At 39.0% G+C, this 22,320-nt stretch overlaps 1 protein-coding gene across 4 annotated transcripts in view; it reads right to left on the bottom strand.

Moving 5' to 3' along the window:
* Positions 1–22,320, bottom strand: part of LOC149794148 (uncharacterized) — a 78,963-nt gene that overhangs the window by 7,475 nt on the left and 49,168 nt on the right. For 3 of the 4 annotated variants that reach the window (XM_089968221.1, XM_089968223.1, XM_089968222.1), the window contains 9 exons: positions 18,809–18,970; positions 12,413–12,574; positions 9,460–9,621; positions 5,245–5,421; positions 4,424–4,687; positions 3,713–3,994; positions 3,274–3,386; positions 2,486–2,627; positions 1,378–1,641 (listed from right to left, as the gene is read on the bottom strand). In XM_089968221.1, coding sequence (XP_089824347.1) covers positions 1,378–1,641; positions 2,486–2,627; positions 3,274–3,386; positions 3,713–3,994; positions 4,424–4,687; positions 5,245–5,421; positions 9,460–9,621; positions 12,413–12,574; positions 18,809–18,970 — 1,728 coding nt within the window. The remainder of the gene's footprint in view (positions 1–1,377; positions 1,642–2,485; positions 2,628–3,273; positions 3,387–3,712; positions 3,995–4,423; positions 4,688–5,244; positions 5,422–9,459; positions 9,622–12,412; positions 12,575–18,808; positions 18,971–22,320) is intronic. The other variant, XM_089968224.1, reaches the window with a different exon arrangement.

Genomic DNA, 22,320 nt, shown 5'->3' with positions numbered 1-22,320 from the left:
CATATCATGATATGTTTTTTATCTTATAGGTGTTGTCTAATGTTGTAAAGCGCTTAGAGCTTCTAAAGATTAGGCGCTATACAAAGTCCTTATTATAATAATTATAGCATAGAAATTTACATGTTTAGATATATTTACCATGCTTGGAGGAAGCTTTGCTATTCGTTACTGATGATTGTGAAAGTACCGTTGTCTCTTTTTACCAATTATTTGGACAACGGCATATGACATAACTACTATGCTTCGAATTCCAGACAATGTATCCAAACCAGAGGTTTATAAATCTATAAACTTACAAAGCCCATATATTTGGAGTTTAAAATTTATTTACAGACACAATATCGTAAGAAACTAAAGGGTGAAAAGACACATGTATGTTATATATTTAATTTCTGTTGTGTGTTTGACCTTTGTCCGTGATTGATGGTAGAGGTTTCCCCATTGTGACTATTGGCATGTTTTTTTTTTTTTAAAAAAAGATGCGTATTGGAATTTTTGTTCAGATCTAACTTTGATAACGACCATTGAAAGTGCTGGAAGCGAACATGTTAGCAATATTTATCTGAAGATTCCATTAGAAATGACATACTTCTTGGACATTTTCTTTTGTCATAGGTCAGGTGACAGTCTGTATATAAAGTATCGGGTAAACTAACTGTTCATTACGGCATTATTATCAATTTGTGTAATCCCTTTTGGATGTGTTCAGATATAATTTAAGAGGAATCGTTTATTGAAATTATTCATTGTAATTACAAAGTGCTCATTGACATTTTGGAGTAAAACACTAACATGAGATTATTGAGGATTCATTCAAATATAGCCTGCATTATATCACCGTGGTACATGAAGACTACTGCTACATTAGTAAATTTCAAGACTGTTGGAATTCATTCGAAATATTCTAAACGTTTGGACTTGTTGTGTAATATTTAGTACTACTTAGGATATAATTCACAGTACTGTAAGTTCATTTAAAACTTTCGCTTTGTAGTCTAGGGAAATATATTTTTGTTTATTTTACTAAACTTAATTGGTTTGGCTTCTTTCAGTTTCATGGTTTAAGACCATAAAGTTGTAACATTTAGATTATATGAAGCAGCCATATTAAAACCATTTTCATGTGGAAAAGAACATAAATGTAAATGTCTATTCATTACTATCACACACACACACACACACACACACACTAGCACAAATTACCAAATACGGGTAGATGTAGGCATATATTATTACATTCTTCCTGAAATCAATGCAAAGAATTCATTGATCGGACTGGATAAAAGTTGAGTTGAACCCTGAAATCTATCCATTCAGCTGTTTGAGTAGAAGTACTTTTTTGTGACAAAAAACTATTGACTTTTGAGCACGAATTACCTGTTGATGTAGCAACAGCCGAGCCTAGCGGATTGCTAGCTGTGCACATGTAGACTCCTACATCCGTTGCAACCTTGGGATTGTTTACCAGAAGAACGTTTCCCGGAAGAATAAAATGATGTCCGTCACTGGTGATTTCAACACCATCTTTAGTCCATTTAACATTCAGCGGGTCATCTCCACTTGCTTTGCACTCAATGACCAGGTTTGCCGTAGATGGCGTCAGCTGAATCTTTTCTGGTACTACAGTCACTTCCGGTGGTGCTTTCATAGGTATAAGAAAGAAATCAGTTTTGTGCAGTGATGGATACCGTTAAATAATGCGATAGATTATTGACTGTGTCCCAATAATATCTCTAACACCCATGATATTATATGATTTTGAGCTCAGTGAAGTTTCTTGTCATGAAATTTTTGAGAGGATTAGTTATTACATGCGAGAAAAGCAAACTGTGTATACGCGGCTATAACAGTGATATTTCAAACCTAAATTTGAACGAATGTGGAATCGAATTCTATCCTTAAAACAAGATACAGTTAGTCATATATATGGCAAAATAAACTAAAGGAAAGTACATTATTATATGCTCATTTTTTCCCCGTTAACTTTACATTGTCAGAATCGTTCAATATTCCCCGATACTGAACGCGCGCGACAATACACATATAGCATTCACGTGAATAAAGGAACTACTTTCTTTTGTAAACAAACAATGGATTCAGATACAAGCACTTTTGATTTGTAAACAAATCATGTACACTCGCGTAAGAGGCTCTTTACGTTGTGGTTGTTTAAATTTGTTTCTGAATGAACTAAAACATGTTTCGTTGACTGTAAAAAACCCCAGCTGTTTTGGCACATTCCGCGTTGATACAATGTTTGAGATTTAGGCTAGCTACATTATAGCAGGGGTAAACAAAACAAATAGCAAGTTATTATAGAATCCCGAATTCTCCACCTTCTGTCTTCAGACTCAACTATCACAATCCTCTTTTAAGCAATACAGCTTTTAAAATTAAAATTCTCCACGTATGTCTAACATTTTATAATAAGGAGGTGTACAAACAAGAAAAAAGAGGAAGAAAATAAGGTTAGAATCATGCTAACATTTTACGGATAATGTAATTGTCGCTTTATCCGAGCCAAACTGGTTGACTGCTGTGCAGTAGTATTCCCCCGCATCTGAGTTTTGGACATTAAGAATTACCAGGTTTCCGTCAGCATCCTTGTAGGCGTTTGTAATGCCAGGCTGAAATTATAATTAGGACAATGAATAAACAGTGGGTCTAGACTGACGCAAATGATTTATCACTATATACCATGATGAAACTTGACCTAAGAATACTCAGCTTAATGGAAGCTATGTTGTGGTTAGCACATAGAGAAAGACGTCGCATTTGAACGGTGGCGTTATTGGTTTTCTGTGAGTTGTTGCCAAATAGAAGAAAGATTATGTTATCACTCGACTGTGATTTCCTTGTCTCATTGCTAAAAACCTCCTACTTTGATTGCTATTAATCACGATACTTTATTTGAAGAACAAAATAAATATCCTCTTCTAGTGTTTTCACATATTTTTCTGGCTATTGGAGGAGGATCTTCACACTAATAAAAACTTTCATAAATACGATAGAAAACATTTTAAAATCATCACGTGACACCTGAATTGAAAATCAGACACGATATAACCAAACTGAGGCAATAAATACAAGGATCGAAATTCCGCAAGATTTCTCTGTTACTTGGGTGAAAACACGGATGAGGACTGAATCAACACACTATTCGAAGATATCGTAAATGCGAAGTAAGCGCATTATAGGCAGTGAAATGACGTTTTTTTTTCTTTTCTTTTTTTTTTCTTTTTTTTTTTAAACTCACGAATATGCAAGAATTACCCTGTAAGTCCATGAAGTTGTGGCGGGAGGGTGGGCATCAGCTCTGCATGCCAGTACAACCTTGTCTCCTTTCATTGCCATTACACTCGTTGGGGAAATTATGTGCGGAGGTCCTAATAAAAAAAATGTTTAAAGGTAATTTAAAGAAAAAAAACACCTAACTGGAAATTTCATTGTGTTTCCAACACAACGCACATGTAATGACTTCAGATTAAGTTGTACATGTTTACATCTTGAATCCTAAATAAATAAGATCTTAACTTGAAACCAATATGCTTACACCAATGATGAGTCTGCATATTTTTCATCAAAAGGCTGCATAATTGTAACCGTGTCTTGTGTAGGTATGCACATGGACTAAGGAATGGACAGAGCCTAGTGGAAAACGGGAGTCTCCAACAAAGATACAAAATATATACACATTGAAAAAGACGTTTACCATAAAAATGCAAATATGCTGAGAAGTCCACAGTCTCTACTCCATTTGAGGCTTCGCATATGTATTCCCCATCGTCAACCGGTGAAAAGCTGGTGATCGTTAACCTTGAACCATGGTCAATCTGTGTTACACCCGTAGTTACTGGGAATTTCAGGCCACCCGCAAGCACGTGATACCAAGTAATCTGCGGATTCAAGGGTCCCTCCACGTTGCATTCTAACGATACAGGATTTCCAAGCAGCACAGTATGGTTCTGTGGCTGGTTAAGGAGGGTTATGTGTTCTGGGTCAAAAATGAATTCATAGTTGGGTTAAGAAAATATCGATGAATTTACAGATTTTCCACGATTAAAAATTTATTTATTTTAAAGCCTTCCCCCAAGTTTTATTCTAATTTAAACCCAAGTATTTCTTAAAATTAATAGCGACAAAAGGATAACTCCCATTGATGTTAATTACTGTTGAACGAAATAAACAGTGTTGAAGATTTAATACCTCGATGACTTCTCTTAATAACGATATCATTTCAACGATTTAAAAGACAGTGTAGATTTATAAATAAGTCAGCTATCGTTACCACAAACCATTACATATATAACAAGTTTCATCACTACTGATACTGATACATCTAGTAGCTCTGCCAACAGACTAAAACGTCCACCACCTCCGTTGCTTCAAAGATAACGAGACAATGACGACGCATATTACTTACTAATAACCTGTAGCGTAAATGTTTTCTTGTCTGTCCCCAGTGCGCTGTTAGCAACGCAGGCGTACAGTCCACTATCTGTCACCTTTGTCCCATTAATGCCGATAAAGTCGCTTCCAACATGGTACCTGGTCATATCGAGCCCTGCGGGGTTAGGATCCCACGTAATTGAAGGCTTTGGTGATCCCGTTGCATCACAAACCATAACAACCGATGATCCCTCAGTGACTTTCAGCTGTTCACTATCTCTGGTAAAGTTCGGCTTGGCTAAGTTTAAGGACAAATCAATAATTACAATTTATTATAAGGATATAAATTACATTAAACATTTTTGCAAATTTGCATTGCTTTCAATCATCGGAGTCACTGTTATCAATGCAGTTATGTTTAATCCTTGTTCTAGGTTAAGAATTATTAGTGATTGCGGGCCAAATGGTACGTACAGTAGTTAAATCTCTGACTCTTTAACTTTTTCTACCCTTCTTAAAAAAATAAAATTGATGAAGGTGAATGCATCTGATTCGAAGATTAAAACTTAGGTAAAATTATGAAATTTATGAATACAAAATAAAAACTAGTTACAATAATCTCGAATAATGCCCGAGACATGTATATCTTGCAAAGTTTTCAAGATGAACGTGAAAATTAATAAAATTTGATTATTTGTTCCTTCCATACTAACTTATTGAACGTACAAGGTAACAATAACTCGGCTTTTTATCCATATAGATATGATGCTAAACTGTACATGTATTTTAAGCATTTCATTTACAAAAAGCTTAAATGTAAATATTTGCCGCCCTAAGAAATGGAACTGTTATTACCAAGATTTGCACAGCAGTCTTGTGATGCTACTGCCAGTGATATAGCTCTGTAAGTGTCACCCTTATCTCCCTTTTCACCCATCGGCCCCATCAGTCCTGGAGGACCTTGAGGGCCTAGGCTTCCAGGTTCACCTTGAAGGCCACGAGGCCCAATGGCCCCAACGTCTCCTTTTGCTCCTAAAATAAAACGAAATTAGAATACGCTGTTATTTCATCTTTTGCGCAGGTTACCATGCACGAGCCAAATAAAGAGCAAATTTTATTCCGATGCAGACACAACATACACAAACAACAATTCTTTCTATGTCTTTGATATAATCATAACATAGGGTTTAAATTTAGAAAGAAGCCTTTTTCACAGACTTTAACGTTAATCTACTAGAGATAGCTGTATAGATTTCAGAAACGTCAACATACTGTTTTGACGTCTAGTATTATAGAAAATGGATTGCTGAATTTGAGCAATGTATGTTGGTGAGTTATCACAGCAGACTGCTACAGAAGCGATGTCGGTCGACTTGGATACAGCCTGAAACGTGTTGACAAACGGGGCTCTGGTGAATCTGCCTGGGCCAATCACTGAATTATACCGATTACAGAACCCTTGACAACGGATCTGATTGAGGAAGATTCCTCTGCAGGAGGATCAACGACACGACCTGGCAGAAGCCTTCTGGAAACCAGGCCGCCGACCAAACTTCTTAAGATGAATGTAAGCATCCGGATAGCGGCCTGGAACATCAGAACCATATAAGAGAATGGGAAGACAGCACAACTTTCTAATAATATCAGAAAATACAACATCAATTACAGATGAGAATATCATCTACTCCTGGCATGAGAAATTAAACCACGAACCAGACGGACATAATACGTTCATGTTGTATAATGCCTTGATTCAATGGAAACTTGTGTCCTCAAGAATCATCACAGCAAGGCTCAACTTGAAAAGAAGGAATACCACCATAATCCAATGCTGCTCTTCTAAAAATGTTGCAGAAGAAGAAACGATGGATGAGTTCTGTTCGAGATTGCAGAGTCTTGTTAACCAGGTAACTGTTTGACTTCAAGGTCATAAAGATCGACTTCAGTGTTAAAGTGGGTGCCCGACAACACAGCGAAAGAACTGACCATGGAAAAGCACGGGATAGGAAATATGGGCGATACTAAAGAATTGTTCACTGATTTCGATAATTTCAATGACATGTTTATTGGAAGCGCTGTTTTTCTCCACACACCAATCCGCAAAGATTGGGTTTCACAAGATGGGAAATGAAAATCAGATTGGTCGCTTGACCATTGGCTGCAGGTGGTGGAGACACCTCATATACGCACGCGTTAAAAGAGTACATATATGACATATAGTGGGTTCATTCACAATGAAACTCAGGAGCTACATAGAACGGTGCGACAGGCCACAGTGAATGTACAAAATCTGAAAACAAATAACCAATCAATTCAGTTGACAAAGGAACCCATCGACGACCACTTGAATGACTGAATAATTCCCTTCAAGCAAATATGAAAGACCATTAGGCAGGCTTCAGCATATATGCCAGTAAAACAAAAATAGTAAGAAGAGAAAAAAAAAAACACACCAAAAACTACACAGCAGAATGCAACTCGATGGATTAGAGCTAGAGGAATTTAAACAGTGCACATATCTCGGAAGTAATGTCTAGACCGATGGAGAGGCCAAACAAGATATCTGGGACAGAAATGAGAAAGGCAGACAAGCATTTAACATACTGAAAGAGGCATCACTTTCTAAAGAGAACAAGATGCGACTGTGACATGTCCTCCTCTACGGCTTTGATACATGGAGTGTGACTAAGACAACCTTCAGCAAACTGTAGTCCTTTGTGAACAGCTGCCGCCACCGCATCCTGAACATCCAATGGTTACAGAGGATTCGTAACACTATATTACGGGAAACCATCGGTCATCTACCTATCCACCAAGAAATCTACAAAAGGAAATGTGGCATACACTGAGAAAGCCGCTAAATAACACCATGCAGGCTCTTAAATGGGATCGCCACAAAAGAAAGGTGGGCAAACATGGCAAATATATGTGGAGGAAAAGATCAAGTCTGTCAGAGCAACATCGGCCGAAAAGAAGAGGACACCAGGTCCGTCGGCAGCGTAATCTGGTCTGGTGCTTTCATGAGGAGAAGATGCAACAGAAGAAGAGTTTCAGAAATAGTAAATTGTGACTTTTAATAAAAAATTTCCTAATATTTCTACAATAAAGTTGTTTGTCTTGATTTTACATAAGTTGCATCCACATTTGCCGATTTTTAAAGAAATTTTGATATATTTGCCGGGAGTTTTAAAGGCATGGTTTTTATATTTAAATAAATCTGGATTGGTGATATTCCTATGAGTACATTGTTGAAGCCACGCACCTACGCAAAATATCACATTTTTCTTGGCTGAAAATGGCATCTATACGGTATAGTATAATATGTAATTTCTGCACCATCGGTAAATCTGTGAGCACGATGGTATAACAGTCGACGAATCATTAAACATGCAACTCTCCTGTTTTCGTCTTTTATGTTACAATGCTTCAAATAATTGGCACAGTTCCCAGAAAAAATATGCTAAAAACACAACAGTCTCTAATTTTTACTTTCACCTTTTATTTGCATCGTCTTACAAGACTTATTTACATTTTTACATTGTTACCGTTATTCGACTAATTGTTTTGGTCATTCTGTAGAGTAGTACATCATAAAGATTTTAGCAATTTTTTTATCTTTATAATTATGGCTACCATATATTTACTCAGTGCCATACAGCCAGCATTGTGCCAACATGTCGTTAAACCACATACATACAAAAAGTCTCTGTAAATCATTAGCAATAGAGATTTCTTATCAAAATCACATACATATAAATACTTTTATCACATCAATATTCCTAAACGTTCAAAGCCCGAAGCTTATCCAGTGCTCTATTTAGATATAAAGCATCTATCTTTGAAACTAAATTATAATTTTACAAAAATCACCCAATTATTATTAAGATTTACCATATCGCAATATGCATTTATTTTCACACTTTTCAGGCAGCCAGTCTATTTTATAACTTTTCGTTATTGATATTTTCAAATTTTCGCTGGGTAAACAAACAAGCTAAGACAAAAAGAAAAAAGAACAAACCACAAAAACCACCAAGAACTTTGACGATACAAAATCTTAAATAGGGATTGCTACTTTAAAAGTACATCGCATAGTGGTACTTAATAGTAAAATTTATTATTGTATAATAATAATTGTTATTGTTGATTATCTGAGTTCATAAACGAGCATGATGTACGATCTCATAACACACACACACACACACACACACACACACACACACCTGCACACCTGTGCACATTTACTCTTAATTTTGGATATTGAAAATCCATGCCATAATTTGCCTGTTTAAAATGGTAGGCCTATTCACCCAGCCATACCAGATCCCCCTTCAAGCCAATCTCTCTCTGCTCTTTCCTACAAATATGAAGAACCTTAAATTAACTATGGCAGTGAACCAAAATTTTACAAGCTGTTGACACTGGCACAGAACCAAGTTATCATGCGTCTGTCTATTGATGATATCTATAAAGGGTTACATTTCCATTGTACTACGTTATCACTCACAGGATTAGTGGTACCTTATTGCCCTTCCTTAGCGTCCTCCTAAACTGTAGTCTCTGCAAAAACTTGACTAAGGTTTCGAATATTGCAACCAAATTTAATGTATAGCATTTTAATGATGACAGTTCAGATGATTTTAATTGTCAGATATCCGCTCTCTACAAGAGTAATTGTATGTTACATTATTATTAGTCAATGGAGTGATTACTTATTTATTCCAACTCCAAGGTTTGTACCAGAAAGATTTATTTTTTGTGTCATAAATCTTTTATAGTCAATTTAAAAATGGCATTTCTTCCAGTGTAATATTTCCTAATTAAATAAATATTGCCTATATAGTTTCCAACCATAATCAACGCGTAAACCACGCTAATTGACATTTATTTAAAGTATAGTTGAACAGTTTTTCACATTTATTTACAAATATTAATCTTCTGTAATGACCGGTGTTATCTAACCTGCCTTATACACAGAGACGTGTGTGCGCACTCATACACACACACAGATGCTCACCTTGACACAGCTACTCTTATTTCAGGACACAATAAAGCCATGCCATAATGTACCTGTCACACCAGGTAGGCCTTGTGGCCCAGCCGCACCAGAGTTTCCTTTCAGACCAGTCTCTCCCTTAGGTCCGGTTGGTCCTATGTCACCTTTGGGTCCTACAACACCCTGCAGCCCAGGTGATCCAGGAAGTCCCACTGTACCGACATTTCCCTTTTCACCTGTTAATGATACACTTGTATATATGGTATGCATCTACTGAGTTTTTTGGTGATAACTGTGCAACAGCTAAACTTGTGTCACATGTGTCGATAGAGGATGTAATGTAAACAAGATGACGCATGCAATGTAGATCGAGCACAATACCAAAACATTGCTTAAAAATTCGATCTTGACAACGATGTCAAAAGGCTGAGTAAATGGCTGCTCCAGAATGAATTGACTAGCTTTCATATTGATAGATCTTTGTATGAAAAAAATCTATCATGGGATCGAGGAAATATAAACATAAAAAACAACTTTAACCTGAACCTTAACGAAGGCTTTCTATGCCTGTACCCTTGCCGCGAAGATCAAATTAGTGTTGCAGATTGAATTATCGTAACTTCGTAATGATGTATCCCAAGAATGAAGAAAAGGTATCAATAGAATTAGGAAATAAAACCATTTTTGTAATATGAATGTAAACTATCTATGACAGTCACCTTGACTCCAGAAGAAAATGCAAGTGTGCAAGCCACCTAATAAGTTATCTTATCTTCATCTATTAAAACAAACAGTGGAAATCTATTAAGGGGATTAGGACAATAAAGAAACAAAAATATTTCATCCGCAAGGCAAATTTCTAATACTTTTACCTTGACGCTAGGAACGAAACAGCGAGCCGTTTAATGAATTTGTCTTAGCTTCATAAATATCTATACAAAGACTTAAAATTATTAGTAAACGAAAACTTAAACCTAAATCATAACACAACGTTTTATAACTCTGACTTTGACCCAAGGGGGTTTAGAAGTTAATTCGTAGAATTACTTGTCTGCTACACAGTGATTCATGTCAAGCATGATGAGAATCAATTAATAAGGTTTGGAAATATATACAAATGAAAATCTTGCACCAAAGTTTTACACGCTGTTGACGCTGACGCAGTCACAACCATAACCACCGCTATTGGAAATCTTTATATTGTTAGAGTCAATAAGATTGATTTACAGCATTCTGCGTCACCACTTACAGTAGTTTCCAATAAAAGTCTACCAACGTTTTGTCCTTAAATACTTTAACCAAGCATTGTTACATTCTTACTAAATTTAACATTTTGCTGAATATTGATGAGAATTATAATTATTTTAATTTCCATTGTAATGACTTAACATTTACAGGATTTATCACACCTGATTGTCCTTCCTAAGTGTCCTCCTAAACGTTAGTTTCTGCAGTATAACTTTACTAATACTTCACATATTGCAACCCAATTTGATCTACAACATTCAATGATGATCTAATTTTAATTAGCTTTATGTGCAGCTTTTGAAGTCTTGCATAAGTTTGATTCCGATCATTTGGCATCATCATTATTTATTACTGTTTCCACGATGTCTCTGTTTTTCATGGAATTGTGTATACAGTACTTGTGTCAAACTTTTATGTATGAACACAAATGTCTTTGAGTTTCATTAACGTGTACAAAGTTACCCACGAGTGGGTTATCTTTGTCTTTGGCTAAGTTAGGTTCAAAAGTGCGATGAAAATCCATTACGTTAAACCCTCCGGCCATGGCTTTCATCATAACCAGGAATTACAAGGTAAAGTCTGCCTGTATTATCACAAAACAAAGAGTTTTGTCAAGACGCTGTCCACTTTATTGTCCACAGCTTTCTGACCAACAAAGAGCCTGTAAGACCAAATATCTTACAGCGGGCTCCACCCAAATAAAATAGGTACTGATTGTATACCGATAATAATAATAATAATAATAATAACAATAACAATAACAACAACAACAACAACAACAATAATAATAATAATAATAATAATAATTATTATTATTATTATTATTATTAATGTGGACTAATCACAGTTAATAATCATTAGAAGCCCAAAGTGATCTAAGCGCTTTTGACTATTAGTTAACACATAAAATCATATACAACGACAATATTACAAAAGACAAACACCATGAAATTACAAAACAAAACCATGCTGACAAGTCCGCTCTTGTAGGCGAAATAGGTTAGTTTCAGGAGCACTCTTGAAAGAGATCACATTGTCCTTGTGTCAAAGATCAATGGGCAGTTCGTTCCTCTTAGCTGGACCCGGTATGCATTTTAACAGTGGTAACAATGAGAATACAACTGCTGCAAAGGAGCGTAAGTTTATAGATGGGGTGCATACATGAATGAGGTCGTATAAGTATATTGGCCTGGATTCAGTCAATGAAACCTAGAATAGTGAACAGATCATCCGTTTGGTTCTGGATAAGACTGGTTGCGATTGAAGGTTACAGAGCGGGGGATAGGTGTGCTCACTTCGTCGTAATCTAAAGATGATCTGAACATAAATATTTTTATCTTTTTGAAGCTTCTGTATTAGATACCGAATGGAAGTGAATTACAACAGCCCAGTCTTGAACGTACTAAGGAACACACAAGTGTTTTACTGACATCAACTGAAAGAAAATCAGTTCCAGATATGCAGCTGTTCATATGTTTATTACATGTTGGTGTAATGAGAGGGTACTATCGGGAGTGAAGCCTAGGTTTTGTATTGGCAGCGTGAATTTAATGCTGGCAAGAGCTTTGAGGAACACCCAAAACATAGATCATGTGGGCTGCAATGTTTTATATTTGCGGACACAAGTTACCAACAAAACCATGCTGACAAGTCTGCTCTTGTAGTTTAATTCCGGTTCATCCTCACCACTGATACTGGCCACCATGTATAGCCTATCCTGTTCTGAAAAGTGGTGTTTCACCTACAACAACAACAATTTCAAGCCATGGCATAATTTACCTGTTAAACCCTGTGGGCCTTGTGGCCCAACCATACCAGGGTCCCCTTTCAGACCAGCCTCTCCCTTAAGTCCTGTTAGACCTGTTTCCCCTTTGGGTCCTGCTACACCCTGCAGCCCCGGTGATCCAGGATTTCCCGGTGCACCAACATTGCCCTTTTCACCTATAATTGATGAACGCGTCTGTTTGTATGGAATGATTGATTTATTCCTAAGTGAACTTCTTGTGCATTAAAACAGTTGAATTATTGCATAAATTCGATTGCTAGTATTTTTCATCATCATTTCTAATTGTATTCAGAAAGTCTTTCTGTTTAAGAACCTGTTGAGCAAAAAATACCCTCAGCGATGAATCTGTTACTAGTAGTTCCATTTGCTTTTATTTCCAAATAACTAAGAAATCTATTAATCCATAAATACCGGATCTTTCCCAGAAAAATTTCGTCACGAACAACATTATAATTTTTACACAATTTTGTTTAATAAGTGAACTCCATCTTTAACCACTAAAGTATTACAACTTCTATACTGACCGTCTTTTATCAGATCGCCTGAAATTCTGATCTTTAATATAAAGCTTTAACATCGGTGTCCATATGTTTTCTCAGACAATAGTGCATCATAATTATGTATTTGCTGTCTGCACAAAATATATTTTCAAGTAGGAATAAACTTTCTTGCATTAAGTAATGAAACATATTCTATCTAAATTTACAAATAAAACTTCATTCTTCAAATACCTGTATTGCTTTTATATTTTCGTTTTCAAGTTTTCAAGATCGTACAATATTTCTTTAAAAAATTTATAGTCTATATACCTTGAGCAGAAACTAGTCGCATGGGTTAAATACTTTATGAGTCTATCTTTTCAAACGTTAACAACAAAGTTCAGCGAAAACCGTACTGAGTGAAGAAGTTTGGTGCACACAACACCTGTTCTAGAATGAGTTTCGTCAATTTCAACTAAGTTACACACCTCACACAACACCTGTTGTTTGATCAACCCATTAACTTCACGTTTTAATAGACCAAGAAACCTAAATATCTTAAACGATTTACAATTTCGAGTGGGATACCTCTATATGTTTGGCAATCAGACTGATTAAGATCTTTTTAATATTTTTGATGCTGTCCCGAGAACAGTACAGTGTCATTATACTGAATATACAGTTTATATCCGGCTGCATCTTCAACATCATCAGGCAAGACCATCGAACTCTTGAGAGTTTCAGCATTTATCTCAGAGGACCATCTGATGATGGGACGGTAGTGTTGAACATTCACTTCCTGTTGGTGATGGGCAGCCAGCACGTGTCCTCACGCTTCATCAATAGCTATCTGGATTGTTTTCAACAGTTTTGTCCAGTACTTGAAATGCAACTTTGCAGTTTTTTCCTGTTATTCCCAGAACAACGAAAACGGTCAGAGATGTTGGAGCTGTGTACCTACCATGGCATGTGCGTCACAAACACCTCCTTCAAGTGTAAGCCACAACACAAAGTGTAATGGAAACACACCAGGTCTCCATGCTGGCACCAACTCGACTTAGTCATCACCAGGCCCTCTGCCCTTAACAGCGTCCTCTCCACCAGAACCTACCACAGTGTAGAGTGCGACTCCGACCATGCCCTCGTGAGCAGCACGGTGCGATTACAGCCACACACAATACACCGCTCAAAACCAAAAAGACACCCTCGCATAAACACTGCGCAGATGTCGGTCACCTCCAAGATGGAGGAGTATGTGTCCGCCCTGGACAAGGCTCTCTAGGACCTGCCAGAGCACGATTCCACAGCCAAGTGGAAGGCCATGAAGGGTGGCATCTACAGTACAGCCATGGCAAGAAGGAACGACCCAGACAGGACTGGTTCAACGCACACCAATCAAGGATGGAACCAATACTCGAGGAGAAACGAAAAGCCTTCATAGATTACAAAAAAGTGCCCTAACGAACGGACTCTTGTTGCTATCAGGAGTGTTTGAAGCAACACCCACCGCATCAATAGAGAGTACAGGCAACAACAGTGTGAACGAATCCAGCGCAGTGCCGAGTCCGGAAACATCCAAGCTATGTAAAGTTTCATCAAGAAGGCTGTAGGCCCCACATTGAAAGGGTTCGCTCCCCTGAAATCTCTGATACGAGAGAAGATCACAGACCGTGGGCAACAGATGGCCAGATGGGTGGAGCACTACTCAGAGCTATATTCCTGAGAAACGTCAGTCACCAATGCAGTCCTCAGCAGCATAAAGAATCTGCCCACCATGGAGGAGCTCGACAAAGTGAAAACCTTAGAGGAGCTCAGCAAAGCAATTGACTCCCTCCCAAACGTCAAAGCACCAGGTAGTGACAGTATCCCGCCCGAAGCTATCAAACGTGGGAAACCAACATTGCTTCAGCCACTGCATGAGCTACTTTGCATCTGCTGGGAGGACGGAGCAGGCCCCAAGACATGCGCGACGCCACTATTGTGACCCTTTACTAAAACAAGGGCGACCGCAGTGACAGTAATAATTACAGATGGATCTCGCTCCTGAGCATCGTTGGTAAAGTGTACGCCCGCATCATACTCAACAGGCTGCAGTTGCTGGCTGACCGCGTGTACCCGGAATCCCAGTGCGGCTTCAGAGCAGGCAGGTCGACGACAGACATGATCTTCTCACTACGACAACTCCAAGAGAAGAACAGAGAGCAAGGTCAACCACTCTACATGATGTTCATCGACCTCATCATGGCCTTTGACTTTGTCAGCAGGAAGGGTCTTTTTCAACTTCTCAACTGCGCTCGAAGACCAAAATGAGGGCTGTGCTCATCAGGGAGATGCTTTTTGCAGATGACGCGTCTCTTGTGACCCACACCGAGGAAGCCCTCCAGAGACTGGGAGACCGTTTCGCTGATGCTTGCATGCAGTTTGGGCTCACCATCAACCTGGAAAGGCAAATATCAGCGTGCAAGATACCACCATTGCCCCTTCCATCAAAATCGACGGTGTCACCCTGGAAGCAGTCAACAACTTTACCTACCTGGGATCAACCATTAGCAACACTCTTGCGCTTGATATAGAGCTGGATAGAAGATTTGGAAAGGCAAACACCATCATGGCACAACTCACGAAGAGGGTATGGGAAAACAACGCACTGACAGAGCACACCAAGGTCCAAGTCTACCAGGCCTGCGTTATCAGCACACTTCTATATGGAAGTGAGACCTGGAGTACCTACACGAGGCAAGAGAATCGGCTCAACTCTTTCCATATACGGTGTCTAAAACACATCCTGAAAATCAGCTGGCAAGACCGTGTCCAACACAGTGAGATCCTGTAGCGTGCAAGTAACCTCAGCATGTACTCCCTGTTGAGCAAACGCCGCCGTCGATTGCTGGGAAACGTCCGACGCATGGAGGATGGGAGTCTGCCAAAGGACATCCTAGATGTACAGCTAGCCACTGGCACGAGAAGAGTCGGCCGCCCCTCACTCCGTTTCAAGGAAGTGTGCAAGAGGGACATGAAGACATCCGACATTTCACCCGATGGTTGGGAAGTTCTGGCTGAGGATCGAGGCACCTGGAGACTGACGGTAGGCAAGGGCATATCAGTCGCTGATGAGAGGAGAGACCAATTGGCGGCAGAGAAACGTGAGAGAAAGAAGAACGCGGTAGAAACCACAGTAACTCAGACTTCCCAGTATGTCTGCACCAACTACAATAGGGACTGTCACTCGCGTTTAGGCCTGTACAGTCAAAGCAGACGATGGCAACACCCCAGAGACAGAAAACATCCCAAGGGCGTTATTTGCATGGTCTCTCGAGGCTCAGTCGTTAATGATGATGATGATGATGATTCCTAGACCATTGAACATCTTCCAGATCGATTGTGCAGGAAACCCTCTACCTCCCACTTCTACCAGGAGCAATCACGTACTCCCTCCTTTACTCTTGCATGTCTTCATCAGCTCTACATTCTTGGTGAGCTATCTTTCCTGAATTGGTTGACATTTCCCCTGAATCTTCCCAGGGGAAATGTCAACCAATGGCCACCAATTTCTTCTCAATTTCATCCATGCCCTAACTTTCTGCTTCATTAAAGACTCTCTGTCTTTGACAAAGTTCATAAATCTTGGCCTGATGATTGATTCTGGTTTTACATCTTTCTACACTTTTCCAAGATGGTTTCTTGCTCTTGTAGTAATTTATCATGTCTTCATCTGTAGCGGACTAAACACAATGTTTTATAACTCTGACTTTGACCCAAGGGGTTTAGAAGTTAATTCGTGGAATTACTTGTTTGCTTCACAGTGAGTCATGCCACGCATGATAAGAGTCTATTAATAAGGTTTGGAAATATATACAAATGAAAATCTTGCACCAAAGTTTTACACGCTGTTGACGCTGGCGCAGTCACAACCATAACCACCGCTATTGGAAATCTTTATATTGTTAGAGTCAATAAGATTGATTTACAGCATTCTGCGTCATCACTTACAGTAATTTCCAATAAAAGTCTACCAACGTTTTGTCCTTAAATACTTTAACCAAGCATTGTTACATTCTTACTAAATTTAACATTTTGCTGAATATTGATGAGAATTATAATTATTTTAATTTCCATTGTAATGACTTAACATTTACAGGATTTATCACACCTGATTGTCCTTCCTAAGTGTCCTCCTAAACGTTAGTTTCTGCAGTATAACTTTACTAATACTTCACATATTGCAACCCAATTTGATCTACAACATTCAATGATGATCTAATTTTAATTAGCTTTATGTGCAGCTTAAACCTTTTGAAGTCTTGCATAAGTTTGATTCCGATCATTTGGCATCATCATTATTTATTACTGTTTCCACGATGTCTCTGTTTTTCATGGAATTGTGTATACAGTACTTGTGTCAAACTTTTATATATTAACACTAATGTATTTGAGTTTCAATAACGTGTACAAAGACCCGCGAGTGAGCTATCTTTGTCTTTGGCTAAGTTAGGTTCAAAAGTGCGATGATCAAAGTCCTTGCAGTGAGAAAATCCATTACGTTAAACCCTCCGGCCATGTCTTTAATCATAACCAGGAATTACAAGGTAAAGTCTGCCTGTATTATCACAAAACAAAGAGTTTTGTCAAGATGCTGTCCACTTTATTGTCCACAGCTTTCTGAGCAATAAAAAGCCTGTAAGACCAAATATCTTAACAACGGACTCAGCCCAAATAAACTAGGTACTGATTATATATTGAGAATAATAATAATAATAATAATAATAATAATAATAATAATAATAATAATAGTAATAATAATAATAATAAAAATAATAATAATAGTTATAATAATAATAATAATAATAATAATTATTATTATTATTATTATTATTATTATTATTATTGTTGTTGTTATTATTATTATTGTTATTATTATTATTATTATTATTATTATTATTATTATTATTATATTATTATTAATGTGGACTAATCATAGTTAATAATCATTAGAAGCTCCAAGTGATGTAAGCGCTTTTGACTATTAGTTAACACATAAAATCATATACAACGACAATATTACAAAAGACAAACACCATGAAATTACAAAACAAAACCATGCTGTCAAGTCCGCTCTTGTAGGCGAAATAGATTAGTTTTAGGAGCACTCTTGAAAGAGATCACATTGTCCTTGTGTCAAAGATCAATGGGCAGTTCGTTCCTCTTAGCTGGGCCCGGTATGCATTTTAACAGTGGTAACAATGAGAATACAACTGCTGCAAAGGAGCGTAAGTTTATAGATGGGGTGCATACATGAATGAGGTCATATAGGTATATTGGCCTGGATTCAGTCAATGAAACCTAGAATAGTGAACAGATCATCCGTTTGGTTCTGGATAAAACTGGTTGCGATTGAAGGTTACAGAGCAATGGAAAGGTGTGCTCACTTCTTCGTAATCTAAAGATGATCTGAACATAAATATTTTTATCTTTTTGAAGCTTCTGTATTAGATACCGAATGGAAGTGAATTACAACAGCCCAGTCTTGAACGTACTAAGGAACACACAAGTGTTTTACTGACATCAACTGAAAGAAAATCAGTTCCAGATATGCAGCTGTTCATATGTTTATTACATGTTGGTGTAATGAGAGGGTACTATCGGGAGTGAAGCCTAGGTTTTGTATTGACAGCGTGAATTTAATGCTGGCAAGAGCTTTGTAGAACACCCAAAACATAGATCATGTGGGCTGCAATGTTTAACATTTGCGGACACAAGTTACCAACAAAACCATGCTGACAAGTCTGCTCTTGTAGTTTAATTCCGGTTCATCCTCACCACTGATACTGGCCACCATGTATAGCCTATCCTGTTCTGAAAAGTGGTGTTTCACCTACAACAACAACAATTTCAAGCCATGGCATAATTTACCTGTTAAACCCTGTGGGCCTTGTGGCCCAACCATACCAGGGTCCCCTTTCAGACCAGCCTCTCCCTTAAGTCCTGTTAGACCTGTTTCCCCTTTGGGTCCTGCTACACCCTGCAGCCCCGGTGATCCAGGATTTCCCGGTGCACCAACATTGCCCTTTTCACCTATAATTGATGAACGCGTCTGTTTGTATGGAATGATTGATTTATTCCTAAGTGAACTTCTTGTGCATTAAAACAGTTGAATTATTGCATAAATTCGATTGCTAGCATTTTTCATCATCATTTCTAATTGTATTCAGAAAGTCTTTCTGTTTAAGAACCTGTTGAGCAAAAAATACCCTCAGCGATGAATCTGTTACTAGTAGTTCCATTTGCTTTTATTTCCAAATAACTAAGAAATCTATTAATCCATAAATACCGGATCTTTCCCAGAAAAATTTCGTCACGAACAACATTATAATTTTTACACAATTTTGTTTAATAAGTGAACTCCATCTTTAACCACTAAAGTATTACAACTTCTATACTGACCGTCTTTTATCAGATCGCCTGAAATTCTGATCTTTAATATAAAGCTTTAACATCGGTGTCCATATGTTTTCTCAGACAATAGTGCATCATAATTATGTATTTGCTGTCTGCACAAAATATATTTTCAGGTAGGAATAAACTTTCTTGCATTAAGTAATGAAACATATTCTATCTAAATTTACAAATAAAACTTTATTCTTCAAATATCTGTATTGCTTTTATATTTTCCTTTTCAAGTTTTCAAGATCGTACAATATTTCTTTAAACAAGTGATAGTATATATACCCTGAGCAGAAACTAGTCACATGGGTTAAATACTTTATGAGTCTATCTTTTCAAACGTTAACAACAAAGTTCAGTGAAAACCGTACTGAGTGAAGAAGTTTGGTGCACACAACACCTGTTCTAGAATGAGTTTCGTCAATTTCAACTAAGTTACACACCTCACACAACACCTGTTGTTTGATCAACCCATTAACTTCACGTTTTAATAGACCAAGAAACCTAAATATCTTAAACGATTTACAATTTCGAGTGGGATACCTCTATACGTTTGGCAATCAGACTGATTAAGATCTTTTTAATATTTTTGATGCTGTCCCGAGAACAGTACAGTGTCATTATACTGAATATACAGTTTATATCCGGCTGCATCTTCAACATCATCAGGCAAGACCATCGAACTCTTGAGAGTTTCAGCATTTATCTCAGAGGACCATCTGATGATGGGACGGTAGTGTTGAACATTCACTTCCTGTTGGTGATGGGCAGCCAGCACGTATCCTCACGCTTCATCAATAGCTATCTGGATTGTTTTCAACAGTTTTGTCCAGTACTTGAAATGCAACTTTGCAGTTTTTTCCTGTTATTCCCAGAACAACGAAAACGGTCAGAGATGTTGGAGCTGTGTACCTACCATGGCATGTGCGTCACAAACACCTCCTTCAAGTGTAAGCCACAACACAAAGTGTAATGGAAACACACCAGGTCTCCATGCTGGCACCAACTCGACTTAGTCATCACCAGGCCCTCTGCCCTTAACAGCGTCCTCTCCACCAGAACCTACCACAGTGTAGAGTGCGACTCCGACCATGCCCTCGTGAGCAGCACGGTGCGATTACAGCCACACACAATACACCGCTCAAAACCAAAAAGACACCCTCGCATAAACACTGCGCAGATGTCGGTCACCTCCAAGATGGAGGAGTATGTGTCCGCCCTGGACAAGGCTCTCTAGGACCTGCCAGAGCACGATTCCACAGCCAAGTGGAAGGCCATGAAGGGTGGCATCTACAGTACAGCCATGGCAAGAAGGAACGACCCAGACAGGACTGGTTCAACGCACACCAATCAAGGATGGAACCAATACTCGAGGAGAAACGAAAAGCCTTCATAGATTACAAAAAAGTGCCTTAACGAACGGACTCTTGTTGCTATCAGGAGTGTTTGAAGCAACACCCACCGCATCAATAGAGAGTACAGGCAACAACAGTGTGAAGGAATCCAGCGCAGTGCCGAGTCCGGAAACATCCAAGGTATGTACAGTTTCATCAAGAAGGCTGTAGGCCCCACACTGAAAGGGTTCGCTCCCCTGAAATCTCTGATACGAGAGAAGATCACAGACCGTGGGCAACAGATGGCCAGATGGGTGGAGCACTACTCAGAGCTATATTCCTGAGAAACGTCAGTCACCAATGCAGTCCTCAGCAGCATAAAGAATCTGCCCACCATGGAGGAGCTCGACAAAGTGCCAACCTTAGAGGAGCTCAGCAAAGCAATTGACTCCCTCCCAAACGTCAAAGCACCAGGTAGTGACAGCATCCCGCCCGAAACTATCAAACGTGGGAAACCAACATTGCTTCAGCCACTGCATAAGCTACTTTGCATCTGCTGGGAGAACGGAGCAGGCCCCAAGACATGCGCGACGGCACTATTGTGACCCTTTACTAAAACAAGGGCGACCGCAGTGACAGTAATAATTACAGATGGATCTCGCTCCTGAGCATCGTTGGTAAAGTGTACGCCCGCATCATACTCAACAGGCTGCAGTTGCTGGCTGACCGCGTGTACCCGGAATCCCAGTGCGGCTTCAGAGCAGGCAGGTCGACGACATACATGATCTTCTCCCTACGACAACTCCAAGAGAAGAACAGAGAGCAAGGTCAACCACTCTACATGATGTTCATCGACCTCATCATGGTCTTTGACTTTGTCTTTTTCAACTTCTCAACTGCACTCGAAGACCAAAATGAGGGCTGTGCTCGTCAGGGAGATGCTTTTTGCAGATGACGCGGCTCTTGTGACCCACACCGAGGAAGCCCTCCAGAGAATGGGAGACCGTTTCGCTGATGCTTGCATGCAGTTTGGGCTGACCATCAGCCTGGTAAAGACAAATATCAGCGTGCAAGATACCACCATTGCCCCTTCCATCAAAATCGACGGTGTCACCCTGGAAGCAGTCAACAACTTTACCTACCTGGGATCAACCATTAGCGACACTCTCGCGCTTGATATATAGCTTGATAGAATGTTTGGAAAGGCAAACACTATCATGGCACGACTCACGAAGAGGGTATGGGAAAACAACGCGCTGACAGAGCACACCAAGGTCCAAGTCTACCAGGCCTGCGTTCTCAGCACACATCTACATGGAAGTGAGACCTGGAGTACCTACACGAGGCAAGAGAATCGGCTCAACTCCTTTCATATACGGTGCCTAAAACGCATCCTGAAAATCAGCTGGCAAGACCGTGACCAACACAGTGAGATCCTGTAGCGTGCAAGTAACCTCAGCATGTACTCCCTGTTGAGCAAACGCCGCCGTCGATGGCTGGGAAACGTCCGACGCATGGAGGATGGGAGTCTGCCAAAGGACATCCTAGATGTACAGCTAGCCACTGGCACGAGAAGAGTCGGCCGCCCCTCACTCCGTTTCAAGGAAGTGTGCAAGAGGGACATGAAGGCATCCGACATTCACCCGA

The sequence above is a fragment of the Sinohyriopsis cumingii genome, chromosome 8 (genome assembly GCF_028554795.1).
Source record: "Sinohyriopsis cumingii isolate HCF-2022 chromosome 8, ASM2855479v2, whole genome shotgun sequence".
NCBI classification, from domain to species: domain Eukaryota; kingdom Metazoa; phylum Mollusca; class Bivalvia; order Unionida; family Unionidae; genus Sinohyriopsis; species Sinohyriopsis cumingii.
This window is presented reverse-complemented; position numbering and strand designations above follow the sequence as displayed.